We start from the raw sequence: 25179 nt of genomic DNA, 5'->3' as shown, positions 1-25179 counted from the left end.
ACTTGATAACGACTAATCAACAGAACAAGCAGAGTTTGGTAAGTAATTCTCAACAGACCACCTTTTAATCAGTCAATACAATAAAGGAATTAACTGTGTACAGCAAATAACTGTATACATTTCATAGATTACCACACAAGGGATGATATACTACAAAACAAGGACAATTACCATCAGTTCTAAAAGCAATATGGAATTGAAACAAATGGCATACGTATTACAAGGAACATCTACTACTATATAAAACTGGAATGCTCAGTACCGGATTTGAAGACCCAGAGATGTTAAAACAAAGGCATGCACAGCCCCTTTTTGTCAGTCCACTGGTTGATGAGAGCACCCCCACGTTGTCTATCAGACGAGGGGTTTGTTTGACCATATTTCGCCAACGATGGCCAGTGCAGGTAAAGGGGCAAGGAGCATAGATGCGGGGGACATATAAGTACAGTACACCAATAGATTATGCTGCCTTGCCCTGTGTTACCTTGCAGCCCCAGAGTATGATGACTGCCGGTCAATGAATGGTGATCACCCATCCAAGCGACTAGTTTCAAGTTTACAGTAGTCCCTCGGTTAACAGTGACATCAGTTAACGTTTTTTTCGTTAATGTTTCATCTGCCATAGGAACCCCACGGTTTCAACTAACTTTAAAATGTTGACTAACGGTACGTTTACGTTATGCACGCGGGCGCCAATTTTCGGCCAATCCGAGCGCTCGTAATTGAGGCTGAGCCATGCTCTCAACCAATCAGCGATGCCAATTACTGAGCCGTTTAGACCTCGACTGGCTTTGTTTACATTAAACTTTTCTAATTTGGTCGTGGAAACAGCTCCTCTTGCAAACTCGGTGATTTTTTACTTATAGCGTGTAATTTTTATATTTGATCAACAGTTATCGGTTAACAGTAGTTTTCGTGGAACGGATTAAACACGTTCTAACCGAGGGGCCACTCTATTTTGCTTAACCGGGTGAGAACTCAAGACACCAGGATATGTTTCACTTGCGAAAGCGACCTGAGGCATTGGTCTGCCAGTCAGGGTCAATGATTGCTACGTATGGTCTCAACTGACGAAAATCTGTTGGTAAATTTCAAATGGCCCTGATGCAATGAGGAGCGATGTTCGCCAACACAGGAAGCCACAGGAGTTAAGCGAACTTCAGGGTGCCATTGATGATATGAAGAGCAATGTTAATTTTGACATCAACGAGGTTTGTGTGAGGGCTGGCACTCCAAAATTTCAACATTGCGTGAACCCATATTCCCACACTGCTCTTTCAGATGACCAGCTTCTCAGCAGAGTGCATTCTAGAATGCTTATTTAAATAAGCACGCGTTGTAAACCCCTTCCCACACCCCTTGCATAAGTGTGGTCTCTCGCCGGTATGCGTTATAGAATGTTTCTCCAAAGTGGAACGCTGTGCAAAACCCTTTCCACACTCCTCGCACACGTGCGGCTTTTCACCCGTGTGCGTTCTAGAATGCATCTCTAAATTGTAGCGCTGCGTAAACCTCTTCCCACACTCCACGCACATGTAAGGCTTCTTACCAGTGTGCGTTACAGAATGTTTCTCTAAAGTAGAGCGCTGCGAGAACCCCTTCCCACACTCCTTGCACAGGTGCGGCCTCTCGCCCGTGTGCGTTCTAGAATGCATCTCCAAATTGTAGCGCTGCGTAAACCTCTTCCCACACTCCACGCACATGTAAGGCTTCTCGCCCGTGTGCGTTCGAGAATGTGTGTCTAAAGTGGAACGTTGTGAAAACCTCTTCCCACACTCTTTGCACAAGTATGGCTTCTCGCCCGTGTGCGTCCTAGAATGCATATCTAAATTGTAGCGCTGCGCGAACCTCTTTCCGCACTCATCGCACATGTATGGTTTCTCGCCGGTGTGTGTTCTGGAATGTGCCTCTAAAGTGGATGGCTTTGAAAACCTCTCCCCGCACTCTGTGCACATGTGTGGCTTCAAGCCGGTGTGTGTTCTAGAATGTTTATTTAAATCGGTGCGTGCTGTAAACCCCTTCCCGCACTCCTTGCACACGTGCGGCTTCTCACCCGTGTGCGTTCTAGAATGAATCTCTAGATTGAAACGCTGCGTAAACCTCTTCCCACACTCCTTGCACGCGTACGGCCTCTCGCCAGTGTGCGTTCTAGAGTGGGTAATTAAAGTGCAACGCTGGGTAAATCCTTTCCCGCACTCCTTGCACACGTGCGGCTTCTCGCCAGTGTGCGTTCTAGAGTGTTTCTTTAAAGTGGAACAATGTGAAAACCCCTTGCCGCACACCTTGCACAAGTGTGGCTTCTGACCAGTGTGCGTTCGAGAGTGCGTCTCCAAATTGGAACGCTGAGAAAACCCCTTCCCGCACTCCGAGCACACGTGGGGCTTCTCGCCCGTGTGCGTTCTAGAATGTCTCCCCAAGTGGAAACGCTGCGAAAACCCCATCCCGCACTCTGCGCACACATGCGGCTTCTCGCCCGTGTGCGTCCTGGAATGCTTCGCCAAGACGGAAAGCTTTGAAAACCCTTTCCCACACTCCTTGCAAACGTGCGGCTTCCTGCCAACAGCATCCGCCGCGTAACGCCCTCCTGGCCGATCCACTGGCGCAGAATCCTCGTTGCGTGTCGCGACCGTGCACGGCTTCTCTCCGGTTCGTCGTTTTTTCCTCCCGTTGCTCGGCGCGCAGGCCTGGAGCGTCTTTGCGCACTGCGCGCAGCCTCGGAGCGCCCGCCTGGCGCGTTTTGCTTTGTCCGCCGTCGGCGTTCCTAGCTGGCTGCAAAACTGCTTCCCGCACTCTGTGCAGAGCAGTCGCGTCGGGCGCCCATCATCTGTCGCACATTTTCAAAAAACTAAATGAACGCAACACTTTAGGGGCTCTAAAGTACGGCAAGAGAGCAAATACGGGCGGTGTGCGTCACGTTGAGTCAGGTGTTTTAGCATCGAGGTTGAATGTCATTGTGAAAGCTTGATTCTCATCGACAACATTTCAACGGGTCCAAGAGACAAAGCCTCGATTGGGTATCTAATAGGTAAGGGCTATATTAGCTTTGTAGAACGGTGAGCCAATGTGTGATGCCGCACCTCCGATTAGCAAGGATGGCTACATACAGTGCCAAACAAGTTCAACAAACATACATTACACTATACACTACAATACACACTACGCTATAGACTACATACTACACTATACACTACACTACACACTATACAACTACACTATACACTACTATATACTACATTCTACACTATACACTACATATTACACTATACATTATACTATACACTACAGTATACACGATACAAGAGACTACTATACACTAGACCACTATACTAAAACTAATTTCTTTAGAACTGCTTGTTGTGTGTAGTTTGTTGTCCATCCACCACAGCTCCGATGAGCATGGTTGGCTACGTACGGTGCAAAACAAGTTCAACACACGTACATACGTACAGCATGATCGGGCTATGTCTGGCGATAAAACCGGAAGCTATTAAATGTTTTATCCGTGATCAAAGTGGGAACCCACCTTGACCAATATCCTCCTCCAACAATTCCACCTCGATGAAGTTCTTGTCTGCAGTGGCCGGACATCCTTCGTGGGAACTCTCCATCTCCTCGGACCTCTTACCAACCCCTTCATCTTTAACAATATTCATATCCCGAACTGTAATTTAGAAGGGAAAAAAACCCCACAATCGTTAATGATAGATGGAAGGTCTAATTAACACATAGTAGTAGTAGGGCTTTTCCGGCCAACATTATCCATAAGAGGTGTTTTGGGTTAGATCGCATAAATATAAATGTGTTGTTAAACCCCCCAGCACCCAACAACAGCCAATTAGTAAGGTTTGTCATGTAAACAAAATGTGCTGATGAGTTACTACTTCAACACACCGGGGTAACGACACATTTATATTCACGCGATCTAACACACACACAAAAAAATATTATTGGGGAGATGTAATGTAGGTATGTATGTTCAACTTCTTTTGCACTGTCCATAGCCAACCGTGCTAATCGGAGGTGCGGGGGGAAGGACAAAAAACTAACACACCAAAAGCAAGTCAATCAAAGAGAACGGTTCAACACACATCTCCCACAACTCTTAAGGCATGTTTCTTGCCTAGTTTTGCCAAATAAACATCTTATTGGGGAGATGTAATGTAGGTATGAAAGAACCAAAGGGTATAGTTTAGCCATTTAATTTTGACATTTCAATTGAAAGTACGGTAGAACCCCTCTTAACGACCACCCCTGTTCACGACTACGGTAATCGGTTAACGACGGGCCTCCATAGAGGCCAATGTGTTCGTTTACTGACCATTCCCCTGTTAACAACGGGCTGTTGTAGGTACAGTAAATATGAATTAATGCATTGATTAACAATGCTTCTTTTAATATTATGTGCATACAACGTTTAGTATCTTTATGTATTAATAGCCATTGTTTAAACATTACAAAGTATATTTTTTGGGTGAAAAAAGGGTAACTTTCGATACTATCGGAATGAATTGAGCTTTTAACGTATTTTTCCTATACTCGCTTGACGACCAAATCACTTCACGACCGGTTTCGTGGAACCAATTAACGTCCTTAAGAAGGGGTTCTAATGTTGAATATGTCGCGGTAGATTTAAGCTCACCGGCATCGACGTCTTCATATTTCACCGTCAAATCCGAACACAGCCCAGCACTCAAATTGTCTTCGTTCTCTTGCTTGATGAATGGCAATTCAACGCGAGACGCCATCTGAGAAGTGAAACAATGTTTAGATATCCAATTAGGTGTGTACGCTTATAAAACAAACACAATGATACAACAATTACCTTACATAGCTTCTTGGTACAAGTGCTGTTCGCGGGCTCTTTCTGACAAAGGGGCGCCGTGACCGCTGGGAGATGTTAACTATCTTGCCTGATATACAGGAGGTCGTGTTTTTGATCCCGTTCCTGACGACGCCTGCTGTATACATGGAGTCTGCATCTCTCTCTCATCATCATCACAGTGGCTAGATGTTAACTACCACGCCTGGTACGCAGGTCGTGGGTTGGATCTCGACCCTGGCGACGCCTCTTGTGTCGTGACTCACCCCAACCAATGAGTGAGAAGGCCGTGAATCACTGGTGAGTAACCGTTCGTCACTCATTTCCCAACGTCTTGTCTCTTCTCACAATTCAAGTTCCTAGAATCAACCCACCCGCGCCTGCAACATGGCTTCATCCCAGAGGTCGCAATCGGGTACCCGATACACGTACCCTACCCGATAGCCGGCTACCCGTACCCGGACGGGTATCGGGTAGGGTACGGGTACCCGTTTGCGACCCTGGTGCGGCCGGGTACGGGTACGGGTAAGGAATCAAAACCCGTTTGTGACCTCTGCTATAAAGTCAATCATTGACCTTCGGCCGAAGGTGCTCTGGTACCAAGTACACTTATGAGCATCCTTGTATTTGAACACGGGGTTGGTTATTGACATTCCATGACTAGCGTAGAATTACAATAACATCTCACTGTTTGGGTTCAGATCAGTGGGGGGGGGGGCATTCCTCCCAATCACACCTCTCCAGGTATGTGCAAGGTTTCCCACGTGAGCATTGAATTCGCCCAGCAAGACTATGGAGTTGGTAGGCAGCACTCTGTCGAGCATTGCACCCACTGTCTCCACGAAGGCCGAATACTCTGAACTGCCATTTGGTGCATATGCACAGACAGCAGTCAAGAAGAGTTTTCATTTCTGTCTCACTGAGGCGACCCTCTCATCCGCTGGGAAAAACTCCAACTGAACAGCACCCAGCCGGGAGCTTGTGAGTATCCCCACAACACACATAACATGGTTGACAAAATGGGAGCCATCCCTCAACCGCACCCAGGCATTGATCAGTCTCCCACTGTATCTGCACCAGAAGGAGATTCCTCCGGTACAGCCATGGAAGGCTTCTCGAACTACGTGGTCGAAAAAAATGTTAAACAATGTGGGAGCCAGAGGACATCCCTGTCGCACCCCAAGGTGAACAGGGAATGGCTCTGACTCCCGGCCACGGCCCAATGTGCAATGTCCACCGGGCCTCTCACCAGGGGTTACACCAGATTAGGAGAGGGAACACCCCCGAACGAGAAGTTTGGTTCCTGTGAGACCGACTATATCTAGTTGAATCCTTTCCACCTCCTCCACCAGTTCTGGCTCCTTCCCCCCCCCCCACCCAGTGATGTGACATTCCACGTCCCAATAGCTAGTGTCCATCGCCAAGGTCCAGTCCGTCTGAGACCATCCGTCTTCCTACCATACTGGCATCATACCCGCCCCGCACCCTTTGTCCTGCGGATGGTGGGCCCACAGGACGGTGCCACGTAGTCATTTCAGGCTGGGTCCGACCGGGTTCCGTGGGTTCAACCGGCCACCAGGCGCTTTGCCGGCAAACACCACCTCCAGGCATGGCTCCACGGGGGTAGTCAGGGTATACCTTGTCCGGGCGAGGTTCTCTGATTTTTAAATCCTTTATATTAAGTTCGCTTGCTTGCGTGCTTGCGTGCTTGCTTGCTTACGACCGTGCAAATCTTTCGGTCGTTTTTTAACCCACTTCCTGTGATCCAATCGAGCTGACATTTTCCACACAGACTCGTTGTGCGTGACAATTAATTTTCGTGAAAATGTTTTTTCCAAAATGTTACACTTTTTAGGGAAAATTTTTAAATATTTAATTACCAATTGCTTAATGCTGGCAGACAATCATCTGACCCATAGGTGGCAGCCATCTCAAGCCAGAGGACGAGAGGACTCTAGCCGCCACGCATATAAAGGATTTAGAGTTAAAAACTTTGTTTTTACGGGTTAATTTTTTGTCTATTTGAACCATTCACGAGGGGCTTTTTTCGGACCGTTATTTGTCTGGAACCGCCCCCCAGAGCTGTTCGCCAAGGGAGACCCTAACCAGGAGTACAAGACTCCAGGCGATATAACTCTGAGGGTTATTGGAACACACAAACCCTACCACCACGATAAGGTTACAATGCTTATCGTAGGGGGGACAAATGGGAATTGTTTAATGATAATGCTGACAATCAATAAATAATAACAATGTCGATAATCAACAAATAACAATCAATAAATAATACATTATGAAGAACAATGTGTTTTTTTTTATTACATTTGATGATTTGACGACGATGGAAGTGGTGATGGTGAACACAGCTTGAGAGAGTGAATCGCAATGTGAACGTGAATTCATCTCTTGTAACAGCAGTGGACGCAGTGCAAGAGTGAATGTGAATTCACCTCTTGTAGCACCGGTGGACACTGCAAGAGTGAATGGCGGTGTGAGTGTGAATTCACCTCTCGTCTTGATTGAATTTCACCACCAACCTACGGGACGCTCCAACGCAGCAACAGCAGCAGCGACCACGCAGCAGAGCGACGAGATGCGGGACAAGGCGAATGTCAATTGCATCGAAGAACAAAACAAGCTGAACACATTCGTCAAAAAACGCCACTAAAAGGCCTTCAGAGGATTAAAAGAAATATTGATATAATCGGCGACGTTTTGGGGCAACGGCCCTTCTTTATAGCACGTAGCCCAAAGAGATAATACGGAGACTGCACATTGCCATCATCACGGGGCCAGATGGGAATGAATCTTGTTTTAAGAAATGTTATCTGATGACCGTGGGTGTGTGTGGGTTGTCTTTTATTTGGCACGTGAACGGTCACAGAAATAGTAAACTACCAATTCACAGACAGGCCCTTTAATAATAAATGTTTTTTTTTACAAAGCAGTGTGACTGCTACATAAATTCATATTAAAAGTAACATCGTAAAATGTCGCTGTCACATTCCATTGCGCCACAATGCATTGTGTCAATGCATTGTGCCGCATACATTGCATTGTTACATTGTACTGTGCCCCAATGCATTGTTCCACATTATCTCCCCCCCCCACATTCGTCCTCCGATGTTGATGTCTCTTCCTATGTTCATTGTTCAGTGTTTTTTTGTTTCATTTTCTCGGAGGGTTATCAACAACAAACCTCAACGCTGACAAGAGGAGCACCACAGCCACACGAGCAGTACCGGCGCCGATTTATTGTTTTGAATATCTTTTATATGAAACACACGAGCACAATGTATTAACATTCATTTTAAATACGCTTTATAACTTACGTGGTTTCTATATGTATTTTTTTATGATTTATTATCATCTCCTTCATTGGCTACCTGTCAAATTCCGAGTGGATTTTAAGATACTGCTATTAACCTATAAGGCTTTAAAAGTGTTCACCCCACATTACTTGCAGGAACTAAGGGGCCGTCCATAAATGACGTCACGCACCGGGGGGGGGGGGGTCAGATATTTGTGACGATGGGGAGGGGGGGGGGTTGAGAAATGTGACGTCACATTAAAATGCGCAACTTTAAATAAATATAGACAACACGTTCTACTTAATTAAATATACTATTTAATAAATGTTTTCTCCTACAACATCAGAATGCAGCACAACATTAAATACGCACTACAATGACAATAGTTTAAAGCGATTTGAAGCATGTTTTATATTTTTTGTGGGGGGGGGGGCAGTTTTGTGCCGTCATATTTGAGGGGGGGTCTGACTTTTTGTGACGCCGTGTGACGAAGGGGGGGGGGGTCAAAAATCGTCCAAAATCGCGTGACGTCATTTATGGACGGCCCCTAATACATTTATACATTCCATCAAGGTCCTTAAGATCTTCTGATCTCCAAATGCTCAGCACTCCCAGGTCGAGGTTGCGTTCTCGTTGTGATTGGGCTTTTGTTAGTGTGGCACCCAAGCTATGGAACGCCTTGCCACTTGAATTCAGGGCAAAGTCGGTCGATATATTTCAGTTTGGTAAATATATTTAAGTTTGCTTTGAAAACTCATCTCTTTAAACTGGACCTTCCCTCTTAAGTTTGGTTGGTTGCCCACTGGTTCTGTTTTTTTGTTTCCTGCATCCCATGCATTGCGCATTGGGATCCTAGGATAGAATTCGCATGATACATTTTAATTATATTGTTTCGTTTTTGCAGCAAGTTGGGACTTTTCAGCGAGCCAGACCAGAGCTCCCTACTCTGTCAATTCCTGGGAATCAGTATGCGAGTGTAGTCTTGTCTGCGTCTCGAGTGAAGGTAGGTGTCCGTGTTTGTCTCCGTATGTCTCCATATCTGTATGTGTCTCTGCTGCAACAGAGGTGTAGGGAATTCCAACAGGACCTACACCTCTCCTTTATTGACCTGATAAAGGTCTATGATACCATCAATAGGCCTGGGCTCGGGGATGTTCTTCCTGCTTTCAGTCCCCAATTCTCTGCTAACAATCATTAAGGACCTTCATGATGGTGGGCTTGGGCCGTGGCCGGGAGTCAGAGCCATTCCCTGTTCACCTTGGGGTGCGACAGGGATGTCCTCTGGCTCCCACATTATTTAACATTTTTTTCGACCACGTAGTTCGAGAAGCCTTCCATGGCTGTACCGGAGGAATCTCCTTCTGGTGCAGATACAGTGGGAGACTAATCAATGCCTGGGTCCGGTTGAGGGATGGCTCCCATTTTGTCAACCATGTTATGTGTGCTCATGATCTGGTGATTGATGCTCACTCAAATGAGGAGTTGGAGGCACTGCTTTTGAGCCTGGAGCGTGCCTCTAAGAGGTGGGGCCTTACCATCAGCCCCACCAAAACTAAGCATCTGCCTGGGTATTCTGTGTCATCAAACACTCCACCTCCTCAACGCTCCATTGGCGAGGCAGTTGTAGTGTTAGGGTTTTCATACCTGGGCAGTGTGCTCATGACCAGCTCCGGTTTGACAGCAGATGTTTCACTCCAAATAAGTCGAGCGGCATTATCTTTCCATCGGCTGCATACAAGATAATATGGAGCTGAGTGGACTTGTCAATGGCTGGTACCAGCGGTGTCAAGATTGGCCTCTGGAGGAGGCTGATTGAGGACGCTACTGGGAAGTTGGATGCAGTCGCCCTCCAGCAATAATGGAGGGTAAAGGAGCGACGCTCACAACAATGAGCAGTGCACCGGGCGGCTAAAACACAGCAAGTTTGCACAGTAGGGGGCAAAGGTGGTGCATCGGCCAGTCATCTCAGTCAACCCATGGCACCTGGGTCTATCCAATGACATCCTGTCAGCGAGCCTTTGACATTTCACGTGGCTTTAAAGTGCACATAGGCTGGCACATGTGCCGAGGTGATGTTATCGCTACTTAGTGGCGAATGGCGGTTGTTATTGTTGTTGTGTCTCCGTTTGTATGTCTCCATGTCTAGTAAGTATATTTATGCCTGTGTGTCTCTTTCTATTTATCGGTGTGTGTGTGTCTCAACGTCTTTCCGTGACTCCGCGTCCATTTGCCCAACTGCACCATCACCCGGTAAGATTGCACCTTCACACAAATGTAGGCTTTTCTGAAATCTATCTTTTTTTGCTACAGTGACTTCCACAATGCTTAAGATTACCCTGTTTCTTGGCAAGGATCTATACTACAAGTCGTCAACCCACCACTGCTTTTTTTTTCAAATACAGTCCGACTGGACATGGGTCCCAGAAACCTACCTGGCTACTCAGGTGGGTAAGTAGTGAGTTGGACGGGTATAGGAACCTGTTGTATATATAGGCCTTTTTCCAAAAATTTATATTAAGAATGATTCTGCCTTTTTTTTTAAATAATCGATCGAGGTGAGCATGGGGTATGAAAGGTTGAGACACACCCCCACCCCTCACACTCCAGCTGCCTTACCACATAAAAGCGACTGGAGGAAGGTAAAAAAAAAAGCCATTCAATAATAAAACCCCCGGGTAAATGGAGTTTAATGACAATCTGGGAAATCTCCACCGGGCGGGGGACCATGGGACACGACCTCCACGGACGTTTTGGATAAGTTTCACAAACAATCCTCCAGACCCACTGGCATCTGGAGAAACAGCCTGGTCACGCATCGAAACTTGCTGACACAGCCTTTACACCACCCCCAGACGGCTCTCCACGGACGGCGAGAGCCACAGGGCAAACGGACATTACAACTTGCGGGTTTTTTTACAACGGTAAAAGTTCTAAACTTAGTGACAAGAATAAATCGACATTATAGACTGCCAGTACACTCTCAGATTAAGAACCAGACTGCAGTCTACTTAGTGGCTTTTATTAGTACTTATATTATTACTCTTATTCACCTAATATATTTTTCTTCTTATTGTATCTTTCTATCTACATGACTTTACAGAAAGAACCAAAGAATATGAATTCTGGCAGTCACGAAAACTTAAGTCAAAACTTAGCTATATCGTCAAACCCAGAATATCAAAATATAACTGGAATAAGAAGCACAGATCCCTGGCGACACACACGATGAACAAAGTTTAATAAAACCCTCGGAATACGTGAGGTAACAAATATGGTACATCACAAATTTTGGTTAAACATAAACCAAATAATAATTATGAAGTATTACACCTAAGGTAATTCAAAAGAGATATAAGGCGAAATAGGTCAAACATACACGACCAAGATAATGTATTCCATAGGACCAGAGCCTCCAAACCGCCTTTGTCTTCCAACAATTTGACACAGCACATGGTAGCAATAAATTACGTATGAAGGGAGGGCCTCCCCTTGAGATAGCAAACACCACGAGGGCAGAGGGGGGGGACCAAAACATAACATGGTGATGGAAAGCAGCCAAAGGTCAAAAAGGGGGGGGGGGGGCAACCAGGCGGCTGTGGCCACGGGAGGAGAACAAGACAGAGGGATTCTGTTTTTCGCGAGAGAAGCGCAGAGGGGGGAGAATTCCACATTTAAGCAAGGACACAAAACAGGCAACTCAGTGCTGCGAGGGGCAGGCTCCAGAGCCGAGTTCGGCATGGACCGACAGAGTATCACTGAAAGTGTTATTCAACATCTACCCTTATACCCTTATATTTCGATGTATTCTCATTCAGACGCTGTCTTCCCGACAGACCTGTTCTCCACCTGAGGACGGCTGCTTGCGTTGTGGCCGAAACGTCGTGAAAATTATTTGATAGTTTTATTTTTATTATTTTATTATTTCCCTTCTACGTGACTTTACCGAAAGAACCAAGAAGATCTACCCTTATGTTGAGTCGCTTGCTGAGTCGAGGACTCCGATAAGCTGTATTATGCTACGCTGTAAGAGTTGTGAGAAGCTAAAAATGTGCTAATGCAATTTACGAGTTTTGAGAATGAGTGATCCAGCCAGCGACGAGCAGCTCACAGCAGGAGCCCTCTTGGAAGGGCGGAGAGCACGAAGCAGTGGAAAGAGCCTGACCAGCCGCCAAGAGTGTCAGCACTGGCGAGAGCGCCGTGGGTTCGACCCACACACACACCGACAAGCACCAGCTGGGAACCAAGACAAGAGTGAGGAACGGCGACCAGCTGTGAGCGCTATCCGACGACGGCATCATCGCGCCAACTCAACTACCAACCAGCAGTGGAGAGAGCTGGCACAGCCAAGAGGAAGAGTGTCGGCGCAGGCAAGAGCGCTGTGTTCAATACACGCCGTTCCAACGGCCCTGCTGGGATCCTGAGGTATTTTCAGTACAAGGAACGCTGTACCGCATAAGCCGCCAATTCACACACACAACACGCATATCGGGACTAATAAGATTGTTCCAAAAAGTTATCTTTGTGTTTCGAAAAGGGGTGCCATTCCAAGGTGGTGCGTTAAATATTAGCTTATCGTGAAAAGCATTACTGCCCGTTGAGTTACATGACTACAGTCGTTTAGAAGAATTTTAGTAATTCGTTTTAGATAATTGCATAATCTTACCAATGAATTAATTGACGACTACTTTTGCTTTAGACACATGTTTCTTTATTACCGTTTGTATGAATATTGTCACATACATTTTATTGACTTTTTCCCATCCCCGTGTATGCTCGCTTTACTCTGAGGGATTAGCAGATTGTTTTGTGCTCAGTTAACAAACGTAACCAGAGGGTTATTTGTACGGATCAATGAATAGGACGTCTCGAGGAGTACTCTGTTGACAATTCCGAGCATAAGTGTTTTTAGATATTAAAGTTGCTTAACACAGAAGAGTCTGAGTGGTGCCTTCCTAAGTTCATGCATAATCTTAATAATAAGAACTGTTTCCTGTGGTGAGATCTGAATTTTGAGACCTGACAAACACACGAAAACATAATAAGTAAAAGTTAAAGTGAGAATCATTGTATTATCCCGATTGATAATACAACCTTAGACAACAAAGCCAAGCCTAATTAGCATCATTACATACACTTGCATAACTTCATACAATTACACTTTAATTTTATTATCACCATCGGTAATAACCATTGGCAACGAAACAGGGCCTAATTAGTATAAATGCATACTTTGCATAATTACATAAATTAGCATAAATTCGTTCAATTACACATTAAATTTTCATTTCAGAAATTTTTATTTTTTATTTTTCAAGACTGAATATATACAAGAAACCCCTGTATGGATCTAGAATGACTGTCAAAAATCGCAACATTGTACAAACCCCTTCCTCCTCTCCCTTCAGATGTGTGGCTTCTCGCGGAAGTGTGTTTCACAGAATGCCGATTTAAGTGAGAATGATTTGGAAATCCTTCCAAGCACTCCTTGCACACGTGCGGCGTCTAGCCTGTGTGCGTTCTGGCGTGTTTTTTCAAAGTGGAACAACGTGAAAACGCCTTGCCGCACTCAGTGCAAACGTGCGGCTTCTCGCCGGTGTGCGTTCTCGAGTGTCTTTTCAAGCCGGTGCGCAACCTAAACTCTTTCCCACACTCGCTGCACACGTGCGGCTTTTCACTTGTGTGCGTTTTAGAGTGTGTCTCTAAATTAGAACGCTGCGTAAACCTCTTCCCGCACTCCTTGCACACGTACGGCTTCTCGCCGGTGTGCGTCCTCGAGTGAGTCTCCAGATTGGAATTCTTTGAGAACCTCTTCCCGCACTCGTTGCACAAGTACGGCTTCTCGCCCGTGTGCGTCCTGGAATGCGTCTCCAGATTGCAACGCTGCGAGAACTTCTTCCCGCACTCCCTGCACACGTACGGCTTCTCGCCGGTGTGCGTCCTCGAGTGGATTTTCAAATCGCACGGCTGCGCAAAGCACTTGCCGCACTCGGGACACACGTTTGGCTTCTCGCCGGTGTGCGTTCTATAGTGCTTGTTCAGCGAGGTGCGCGCCGTAAACCCCTTCCCGCACTCCCAGCACACGTGCGGCCTCTCGCGGGTGTGCGTCCTCAGGTGCGTCTCCAGGTTGGTCCGCTGCGTGAACCCCTTGCCGCACTCGCGGCACGCGTGCATCCTCTCGCCGCTGTGTATCCTCGCGTGCGTCTCAAGGTTGGAGCGCGTCGAGAACCCCTTGCCGCACTCGGCGCAGGCGTGCGGCCTCTCGCCGCTGTGCGTCCTCGCGTGCGTCTCCAGGTTGGAGCGCTGCGCGAACGCCTTGCCGCACTCGGCACAGGCGTGCGGCCTCTCGCCGCTGTGTATCCGCGCATGGTTCTTCAGGTCGAAGGGCCTCGCGAAGCCCTTGCCGCACTCCCCGCACTCGTGCGGCTTCTTCCTGTCGACGGCGAATTCGGAGGCCCCGAGCGACTGCCGCCACCCGCTGCACCGCGAACAGCCTCGCAGCATCCCGCCGGTGCGCCTCTCCCCGTGCCCCTCCGTCGGGAGTCGTCCACCCGGCTCCCTCGCACACTCTGCGCAGGGTGGTCCCGTCGCACTCTCGTCGTCTAGGCAGCACGTTTGTTTCAAAACCGACAGACAAGGTACAGGGTAAAATATAAAAGAAAAATAATTAAAAAACTCAGTCACGCGTGCCATCCCGGTATATTACGGATCAACCTCGCTGCGGTCAACACTACGGCTGTACAACAACGACAACAAAAAAGATGGAAAAATGTTCGCCTGCCTTTCAACATTCCACTTTGCAGACAAACCAAAAATCAAACTGGCATATCGGGCCACATGGCAACTTTGATTTGTTTACCTCTGTCGGATGGCGGAGGGTCAATCGTTAACCAACATTTTAGACCTACATGTTTTTGTGTTTGTTGCACCTCTGATTAGCACAGCTGGCTATGTATGGTGCGAAAGAAGTTTAACGTACATTAACCATCACGTGAACTCTGATCATACTCGCAGTGGCTTTTGGCTGGCCATCGAACAAAGACGGCCACCGCATTGCGCGTCGCTTTCAGATGCGATTAAAACTCCACTATACTATACACTACATTAGTCACTACACTAGACCCGACACTATACACTACACTATACTTTTGGCTGGCCAACGAAAAAAGACGGTCACCGTATCGTACGGCACTTTCAAATGACGCTTTTGGGGCCGTCTGAACGCTCTTCCTTCCGATATTAGGAAGCCATTGGGAGCAATGCACTTTTAAATAATCATCGAGATTGAGAAACTCATTGTTTTAGAACTGCTTTTTGTGTTTAGTTTGTTGCCCCCCCCCCCGCACCTTCTAGTAGCACGGTTGGCTACGTACAGTGCTAAAGAAGTTCAACGTACATACATACACGATATAACCGAAAATAAACCTCTCTTAATGATGGTAATTGGTTCCGTGAAACCGGTCATTAAGCGAGTGCAGTGACTGACTAGGAGACATAACTTCTTGGTGGCAATTCTTTAATTAAACACCGAGCAAACTGTTACACACTCTCTGCTGTTACACAACGCTCTATCTCTCGCTTAAATGCAACTATATACTGGTTGCTAGCCTACAACACAACGCTGGCCATCTGACACTGACGGCGCTGAGCTAAGACAGCCAACTACTGCTAGCAGCGCAATTATCCAGTGGACGACGATAGCGACGAAGGCGACAGCGACGAAGGGATCCCACTGCAACGACGGCCCCGATATCCCGCTCGAGGTCCCCTTTTATCCTGTTAGCGTGGCCTCGCTCCACCTCGGCCACGCCCCCCTTCTGGAATCGACGAGTGGGCTCTCGACGCGTCCCCTCCGTAACCTTTACCCTAGATCCCTCTCGGTTTGATCACGTGGCCTGCTGTCAATCAGGACTGCTTCACTCTGCAGATCCCTTTCCCTGCCAGCAGCCAGCGCTATGCTACGTAGTGACCGATTCGATGTCACTACACAAGTATAGGAAATACACGTTAAATGCTTAATTCTTTCCGATACCATCGAACGTTATCATTTTTCACCCACAAAACGTACTTTTTTATATTTAAACAATGGATATTAATAGATATACAAACAAGATTATAAACACGTAATATTAAAAGAAACGGGAATAATCAATGTATAGTGACTGACTTGGAGACGCACGTCCTTGGAGGCAGTTATTTTATTAAATCGAGCACCCTTTGAACAATACACACCCTACGCTGGTACACACTCTTCTCCCTCTCGTTTAGATACAACTCTATGTAAGTTGCTAGCCTATTCACAACACTAGCTGTCTGACACTGACAGCGCTAAACCGAGACAGCAAACTACAGGTAGTCCTCTACGTACGATGGAGATGCGTTACGACGACCCCATCATAAGTCAAAAATATCAGTCAGGGCTGCTGCAAGCTGCAGATCCACCTCCTAGCCAACAGCTAACGCTATGCTGCTCCGTAACCGATTCTATACTACATATGCATTCATGTTTACTGTACATACAACAGCCCGTCGTTAACAGGAGAATTAATGGTAAGCGAACACATTGGGCTCTATAGAGGTCCGTCGTTAAATGATTAGTTGTTAACAGGGGTGGTCGTTAAGAGGAGTTTTACTATACACTACTATACACTATACTACTATACACCACACCAGTGGCAGGCCGTGTATCAGAGGTCGCAATCGGGTACCCGATACCCGTACCCTACCCGATACCTGGCTACCCGTACCCGGCTGGGTACGGGTAGCCGTTTGCGACTCTGGTGCGGCCGGGTACGGGTAGCCGCACGTGACTCACCACAACCAATGAGTGAGAAGGCCGTGAGTCACTGGTGAGTAACCGTTTGTTACTCATTTCCCAATGTCGTCTCTTCTCACAATTCAAGTTCCTAGAATCAACCCACCCGCGCCTGCAACATGGCTTCATCCCAGAGGTCGCAATCGGGTACCCGATACCTGTACCCTACCCGATATCCGGCTATCCGTACCCGGCCGGCTATCGGGTAGGGTACCCGTTTGCGACCCTGGTGCGGCCGGGTACGGGTACGGGTAAGGAATCAAAACCCGTTTGCGACCTCTGCCGTGTATTTTACACCTAGGCCTTCAGTGCTATCCTGCCGCAATTAAACTGCCTTTGAATAACCTCACCATTACACTCGGCCTATAGGCTATTGCCATTCGACGTAACCACCCCATATTCACAGTGACTGTAACCTTTATCGAGTGGACTAAAGTGATTTAACACGTGAGAGTTACAATACACTAATTGCAGAAAACATGAATAGATGGTGACTGAAACCATCAAGGATGTACCACTATTACACAGTATGACAGGATGCTGAATCACAAAGACATCGCATAGCCCAAATCAATGTCATTACCAAAGAAACAAGTACAAACCCACAACAACAAGTACAAACTCACAACAACATTTACTCATACGACCACCAAGCAAGCAAAAATTCCGTAAAATACAAATAAAACAATCAGGATTCAACAAATTATTTTACTTTTATTAATTTTAATTTTTTACCTACGTGACTTTACCGAAAAAACCTAAGAATATGAATAGGATTCAACAGGCTTCCCCACAGATTCCAGCCAAGCTGCTGGGCCTAAACGCACATGGCACCATGCACACTCAAAGGCACAGCCAGGCCATTGAATCTGAACATCATTCACACCAGCAACAACGCTCTAAAGCAAGCAATAATAATAAATAGCTAGTAACAGGCCCGGTGCCAGGATGAAGTCTGTCTGTCTATCGATCTCCTCCGCTCCGTTTCCGTACTATGGACATCGCGGCACCTACACACAACAAACAGCACTGTCTCGGCCAATAATTTTGTTGTCTTTGCTATTTTTCTATAGATACATAACGCTTAAACAGAGGGGACAAAAAATACAACTAAATACAAAAATACTAAGCCCCCTTAAGACCCCTCGTGGTGCCGGACCTGGCTCGTAAAGATCCATAAAAATCCATCAAACTTACCAAAGCTACTCATCATTTGAAGACAAAGTCCATCCTCCTTTCTTTCTTTATAAACAGTTCAATGACACGGTTGTACAGTACATCGGTGCGTTTCAGTTCCAATAAAAGGTCCTTCTCGATTGCCATGGAAGCCAGTGCCGACAGTCGAGCCTGCTCAGTCTTATTTCTTGAATACGTTTGAATGCGTTTTAGGGCCGGAAATGTCTGCTCGACAGAGGCAGTGGATACTGGGATGGTCACCGCCAAACATGCCAATGTGTAAAGTTGACGCATGCTACCGCATAGATCTTTCTGCTGAAGGAAAGCGAGAAGGTCAGCAGGACTTTTTCCTTCAAAATCTGTCATGGCATACATTACAGTCAGTTCTGTTTTAAGCCGGAGCAGGTCGAAGAAAGTTCCGTGGCTCTGTGTTAAGCTGGAGAAGGCCGCATCCGGGAATTTTTTCCGGTATGTCTGAAACTGCTGAGGGTCGAGGAGGGAGAGAAACATGACTTTGTCGTGGTCTTTAAACCGATTCCGTATCTGGGCAAGGATGTTGTCCAAAATGTTGCTGTGGAGTTTCTGGTACCTTGCGCGAATGTCCCCCTGCGCTTGGCCTCTCCGTGTGCTTGGCGCACCTGCTTCGCGCAGTGTAGATTCATAAATCTCACCAAATTGCCCTCTCTCCCTCTCAATGGTGTCACAAAACTCATCCATTCTCGCCAGGCAGAATTGTACATCGAGTGTTTTGTTCTGCAGTATTCCAAAAAGCACATCCGAATACTCAAAAATCACGTGAAAAGTGGAAAGCATAAAACAAAACTCAAAATCATCCAGATGTGCATTGTATCCGTCAGCACAGCGCACAGAATCTTCATCGTACTCATCATGGTGTTCCAATATGTGCTCAAATAGCTCCTTTAGGGCTTCTCTCTTCTCAAAGACTGTGCTGACCAATCTACAACCATATTGCCACCTTGTTGGTGCCACAAGAGGAAAACGCCACTGGCAGATATCGTCAAGCAGCTGCGTGCGCTGAGGGGATCTGGAAAAAAACGCAGCTAGGCCATTGAGATGCGCAAAAAAGATCCTACATTCTCTAAGCTTTGATGCCCCTTGAGTCAGTACTAAATTAAGTCCACGTGCATAGCAATGTATAAATAAAGCCATAGGAGCCCTCACCTTAACTTTATCCTGCACCCCATTTAGTCCAGATGCCATGACGGCAGCGCCATCAAAGCACTGTGCCACAACTTTATCCAGGCATTCGTGTTCCTCCAAGAATCGGATAATGAGAGCAGAAATGTCATCAGCCCGCTTGCCACTCGTAACATCGTCAAATCTGACAAACCTCTCCTTGACACCAGTGTCTGTCACATAACGGAGCACCAGTGCCAGCTGGGCTGCAGTACTCACATCTGTAGTTTCGTCCACCATAACTGTGACAAAAGGTGCTTTATTGATCTCCCTTTTTATCTCCTCTCCCATCACTTCAGTTATAGCACTAATCAGGTCGTTTTGTATTTTGCCTGAAGTCCCAGTAAACACTTTGTTAGTGGAAAGGTGGTAATGCAAGTCTTTGTCATGCTCGGCCAGAAAGGAAATAAGCTCGACATAGTTACCCCTATTTGTGGACTCCTTGCCTTCATCGTGTCCCCTAAATGAGAGTTCTTGTTTACCCAGAAAGATGACACAATCGATCAGTCTTTTCAGTATTTCTCTGTTTTTCTTGACTTTTTCGTTGTGGAGCTCCGTTTCTCTTCGCATTTGTTCGTTGAGTTGTAGATCCACTCGGGTGTCTCCGAACGTTTTCAATAGCACCGTTGCTTGCAAGTGTCCTGCCGTGCTTTGGTGTCTCGTTGCTGCCTTGGTTAAGCAATTCAGGTTTGCAAACCCAGCGTGGCTCCAAACACCATATCGGTCAGTTGCAAATAACAGGCATTCCCAGCAATACAATTTGCAATGTTCCTTCGACGCTGTAAGCCAGGTGTACCTTTCGTAGTTGCTCGATTGAAAGTGCCGTACAAATCCTTTCCCTGGCTGGGACAGGGATGCTAGCGGCGGGGTTGGTCGACCCTTCCTCACAATTTCCAGCTTTTCTTGGAAGGTCCAACTCGAAAAAGGCTTTGCCAGTAAATCCGCCACCAAATCCTTTTCTTCTCCTCCTTCAGCCATTGTGCGTTAAAAAACAACAGGGCTAAGTAAAAATCTCAACAAAAAATCTAAAGCACTACATCTAAAAATCTAAACGTCACAAAAGAAAGTTCAAATCTTAGATGATGTTACGTTACGTGCTAGCTAGTTTTAATTCAGTTTACTAACTGGCCCTCCGATCACGCCACACGAAAAATGTTAACGTAGGTGGCTAAGCAAACTAGAAGGGTCCAGGGTGTCAAAGAATACGCCCAACCTGGCAAACTCGAAATCTGATTGGTTAAAGAATATGACAAGTAACAACATCGTCCCTATTTGCTTCAACAGCAGAGGGGATTCACTCGAAATTCTGAAGGCCTCAGGGGTAGATTTTTCACCCGGAGACAGCACAGGTGGAAAATCTGATTGGATAAAAGCTCTAATTTATACGAGCTGCACTGGAAGCAGCGCAACTGAGGGAGAGAGTAGCAATGAAGTGATGTTAAAAGACCGATAGGAATGAACTTTGTAAAATATATTCAGTGAGGGAAAAAAGTATTTGATCCCCTGCTGATTTTGTACGTTTGCCCACTGACAAAGAAATGTTCAGTCTATAATTTTTATGGTAGGTTTATTTGAACAGTGAGAGACAGAATAACAACAACAAAATCCAGAAAAACGCATGTCAAAAATGTTATAAATTGATTTACATTTTAATGAGAGAAATAAGTATTTGACCCCTCTGCAAAACATGACTTAGTACTTGGTGGCAAACCGTTGTTGGCAATCACAGAGGTCAGACGTTTCTTGTAGTTGACCACCAGGTTTGCACACATCTCAGGAGGGATTTTGTCCCACTCTTTGCAGATCTTCTCCAAGTCATTAAGGTTTCGAGGCTGACGTTTGGCAACTCGAACCTTCAGCTCCCTCCACAGATTTTCTATGGGATTAAGGTCTGGAGACTGGCTAGGCCACTCCAGGACCTTAATGTACTTCTTCTTGAGGCACTCCTTTGTTTCTTTGGCCATGTGTTTTAGGTCATTGTCATGCTGACATACCCATCCACGACCCATTTTCAATGCCCTGATTTGACGGTACATGGCCCCATCCATCGTCCCTTTGATGCGGTGAAGTTGTCCTGTCCCCTTAGCAGAAAAACACCCCCAAAGCATAATGTTTCCACCTCCATGTTTTTACGGTGGGGATGGTGTTCTTGGGGTCATAGGCAGCATTCCTCCTCCTCCAAACACGGCGAGTTGAGTTGATGACAAAGAGTTCCATTTTCGTCTCATCTGACCACAACACTTTCACCCAGTTGTCCTCTGAATCATTCAGATGTTCATTGGCAAACTTCAGACGGGCATGTATATGTGCTTTCTTGAGCAGGGGGACCTTGCGGGCGCTGCAGGATTTCAGTCCTTCACGGCGTAGTGTGTTACCAACGGTTTTCTTGGTGACTATGGTCCCAGCTGCCTTGAAATCATTGACAAGATCCTCCCGTGTAGTTCTGGGCTGATTCCTCACTGTTCTCATGATCATTGCAACACCACGAGGTGAGATCTTGCATGGAGCCCCAGACCGAGGGAGATTGACAGTTCCTTTGTGTTTCTTCTATTTGCGAATAATCGCACCAACTGTTGTCACCTTCTCGCCAAGCTGCTTGGCGATGGTCTTGTAGACCATTCCAGCCTTGTGTAGATCTACAATCTTGTCCCTGACATCCTTGGAGAGTTCTTTGGTCTTGGCCATGGTGGAGAGTTTGGAATCTGATTGATTGAGAGGGGGTCAAATACTTATTTCCCTCACTAAAATGCAAATCAATTGATAACATTTTTGACATGCGTTTTTCTGGATTTTTTTGTTGTTATTCTGTCTCTCACTGTTCAAATAAACCTACCATAAAAATTATAGACTGAACATTTCTTTGTCAGTGGGCAAACGTACAAAATCAGCACGGGATCAAATAATTTTTCCCTCACTGTACGTCACTTTACCGAAAGACCCAAGAATATCATTTCTGACAATCTCTAGGCCAGCAGAGAAGCCTTTGCTGGCCCTGACGGCCAACCTCTGCACTACACTATATACTACACTACTATACACTACACATTGGGCTCTATGGAGGCCCGTTTTTTAAAGTGATTAGTCGTCAACAGGGGTGGTCGTTAGGAAGGGTTCTACGGCACTTTTGAATCAATGGTTACTCACCTTGACCGATGTCCTCTTCCTCCAATTCTACCTCGATGAAGTTCTGGTCTGCGGTGGCAAGACATCCTTGGGAACGCCCCGTCTCCTCTGGCTTCTCACCGCTTCCCTCAACTTTAACATTCTTCAGATCTTGATCTGTCAAGAAGAAGAACAGCGTGATATCGAGAGGTTTAACCCTTTCCTATTCGGAAGAAAAACTCTACTAAAGTCACCTTTTTGGTACACTGAGGCTCCCACCACGAGACCACGTGCGAGGGCGTGTGACACAGTTTTTGTGCCGGCTATCGTAGAGTGGCGGCAGTCGTGTCGCTACTCCGTGCACGTGGTTCTATATCTCCTCCCTGCCTCCCAGAACCCTGCTTTTCCCCAACCCCCTTTCCCTATACCATACCTATTAAGCCATACGGTTTACCCCGTATTCTTGTACAGGGAAATTTAGTTTTCAGGTCTATACGGCGTACAGCCGTTTCAATACGGGCAAAAGAAAATTGTCTATTTGTTTGTGTTTCTCCCTTGTGATGGGACTTTGTAGGATTAACTTTGAGATGTATAAGGGCACGGGGTGACGAATAAGGTCTGAATTACTCTGTAATAAGGTAGGCACTAATAAGGGGTTGACAGGTATGTTATTATCATGTGTAGTGGTGAGTGTACTAGTGGTGAGTGTACTAGTGGTGAATGTAGTGGTGAGTGTGTGAGTGGTGAGTGTACACGTGGTGATTGTCTATTTCATTGTTTCTCCGTTGTGATGGGACTTTGTAGGATGAACGTGGAGATTTATAAGGGGCACGGCGGTGACCAATAAAGGTCTGAATTGGTCTGTAATTGGGTAGGCACTGATAAGCGGTTGACAGGTATGAGCATCTCTGCTCTCGAGCTCCAGCCAGCAGTGGAGAGAGGAGCGGTCCAAGGAAACGGTCAAGCTTCAGGCTGTTCAAAGTTCAAAGTTCATTTATTAGGTATAGCCCTGTGAGCCATTCGGCTCTTGAATCGGGTGCAACCGCAACAAACAAAAAACATGAACAAGAAAACATCTTAAAGTGACTATGTGACTATGTGCAAACAGAAAATCCAAGATTTTGTAAGTAGCAGCTCAGCAGGACTATGGACTGTACGGTTAGAGCGCTGATATTTAAATATATATTTTTAAATTGCACCAGGGTCTCTGCATTAACAGTCCCTGTGTGAATTTCGGTGGACGCCCGGTGGGGAGTAGGGATGGGCAAAGGAACTTCAGCAGAAGGGGAGAGGAGAGAAGCACAAGGAGGCTGCCTCTGACGCCACCCTATGGTGGGAAGGAGCCATGAGGCGCTGGCTCACTTCCTCCGCTCTGGCGACAGTGTCGGGCCGGTGGTGGTCCACAACACGTGGGATCGAGCTTCACCTGGAGTCGGGGTTGTTTGTGATTGCAGGCCAAAGTGGGTGGTAACTGCCATCTCGAAGGTGAAAAGTTCCTTATTAAAGGGTGTGCGAGTGTTCGGGAATGCGTAGGCTTCGGTGTGAGTGTCGGGATAAAGGGGGGTTATTCTGAAAGATATTGAGTGTGCACTGTTGTGTTCTAGAGATACGCTACTGCGTGAAAACTGGCATAGTGGCTCGTCTAAAAATTAAAGACAAACCAACCCTATTGAATCGCCTCAGATGAAGGGTCTCGATTGCTCTTGCTAGACTCGACCCACAATAACACGGGAGTGACCTGGCTGATGAATATATAAGGTGACGCCGATAAAAGTGAGCATGTGAAAGCAGACAAGAGACTAAGCGTCACCTACACTATACACTACACTACGATATACTACATTATACAATATATACTACACTATACACTCCGATGAGCATGGTTGCCTACGCACGATGAGGAAGAAGTTCCACGCACATACGTATATACGTACATACAGCACGATCAGGCTATATCTGGCATTAAAACAAGAAGGCATTCCATTTTAAATCCTTTATATTAAGTTCACTTGCTTGCTTGCGCGCTTACGACCGTGCAAATCTTTCGGTCGTTTTTTAACCCACTTCCCGTGATCCACTCGAGCTGACATTTTGCACACAGACTCGTTGTGCGTGACAATGTATTTTAGTGAAAACATTTTTCCAAAATTTTACACTTTTTAGGATTTTTTTTTTATATTTAATTACCAATTGCTTAATGGTGGCAGGCAATCATCTGACCCATAGGTGGCAGCCATCTCAAGCCAGAGGACGAGAGGACTCTAGCCGCCACGCATATAAAGGATTTATAGTGAAAAACTTTGTTTTTACGGGTAAATTTTTTTTAAATCCGTGATCAAAGTGGGAACCCACCTTGACCAATATCTTCCTCAAAGAACTCCGCCTTGATGAAGATCGGGCCAGGAGCGGACAGATGTCCGTAGGAATCTCCCGTCTCTTCTGGTCCGTCGCCGGCTTCTTCACCTGAAGCAATATTCACATCCCGGCCTGTAATTTTTTGAAATGGCAAACACTGTTTATGATAGACGGCGGGTCTAATCTACGTGTAATTTATAATTATAAGGTAGTCCAATTGTATGAAATATAAAAATAGGTTTTACCCTTTCTGGCAATATAAAACAGGTGTTAAGATGTTAAAACACCAAAGAGATACCTTTTGCAAGGAATCAGGTCTGCATTAACCACACGTATTTGTGGTGAACATGCACGCAAAGCATGCTCTGATGATAATAATAATACATGCATTGTCCTTGAAACTGATT

General features: G+C 46.2%; 2 protein-coding genes across 2 annotated transcripts in view; both read right to left on the bottom strand.

Annotated features, from left to right (window-relative positions):
• Positions 1 to 408: 408 nt before the first annotated feature.
• LOC144949958 (uncharacterized) overlaps positions 409 to 25179 on the bottom strand; it is a 46746-nt gene continuing 21975 nt past the window's right edge. Inside the window, 8 exon segments of the mRNA XM_078879947.1 lie at positions 409 to 2824; positions 3524 to 3661; positions 4640 to 4745; positions 7327 to 7356; positions 8019 to 8025; positions 13448 to 14729; positions 22460 to 22594; positions 24770 to 24904. Coding sequence (XP_078736073.1) covers positions 1278 to 2824; positions 3524 to 3661; positions 4640 to 4745; positions 7327 to 7356; positions 8019 to 8025; positions 13448 to 14729; positions 22460 to 22594; positions 24770 to 24904 — 3380 coding nt within the window. The 3' untranslated portion in view covers positions 409 to 1277.
• On the bottom strand, positions 14728 to 20626 carry LOC144949833 (zinc finger MYM-type protein 1-like). The gene has a single exon (XM_078879784.1). The coding sequence runs from the start codon at positions 20291 to 20293 to the stop codon at positions 18152 to 18154; it is 2142 nt and encodes a 713-aa protein (XP_078735910.1). The 5' UTR covers positions 20294 to 20626; the 3' UTR covers positions 14728 to 18151.

The sequence above is a fragment of the Lampetra fluviatilis genome, chromosome 55 (genome assembly GCF_964198595.1).
Source record: "Lampetra fluviatilis chromosome 55, kcLamFluv1.1, whole genome shotgun sequence".
NCBI lineage: Eukaryota > Metazoa > Chordata > Hyperoartia > Petromyzontiformes > Petromyzontidae > Lampetra > Lampetra fluviatilis.
Note: the sequence above shows the minus strand (reverse complement) of the source record. Positions and strands in the feature narration are given on the sequence as shown.

Coding starts and splice junctions, on each gene's coding strand:
- LOC144949833 (XM_078879784.1), bottom strand. CDS start 20,293: ATGGCTGAAGGAGGAGAAGAAAAGGATTTGGTGGCGGATTTACTGGCA.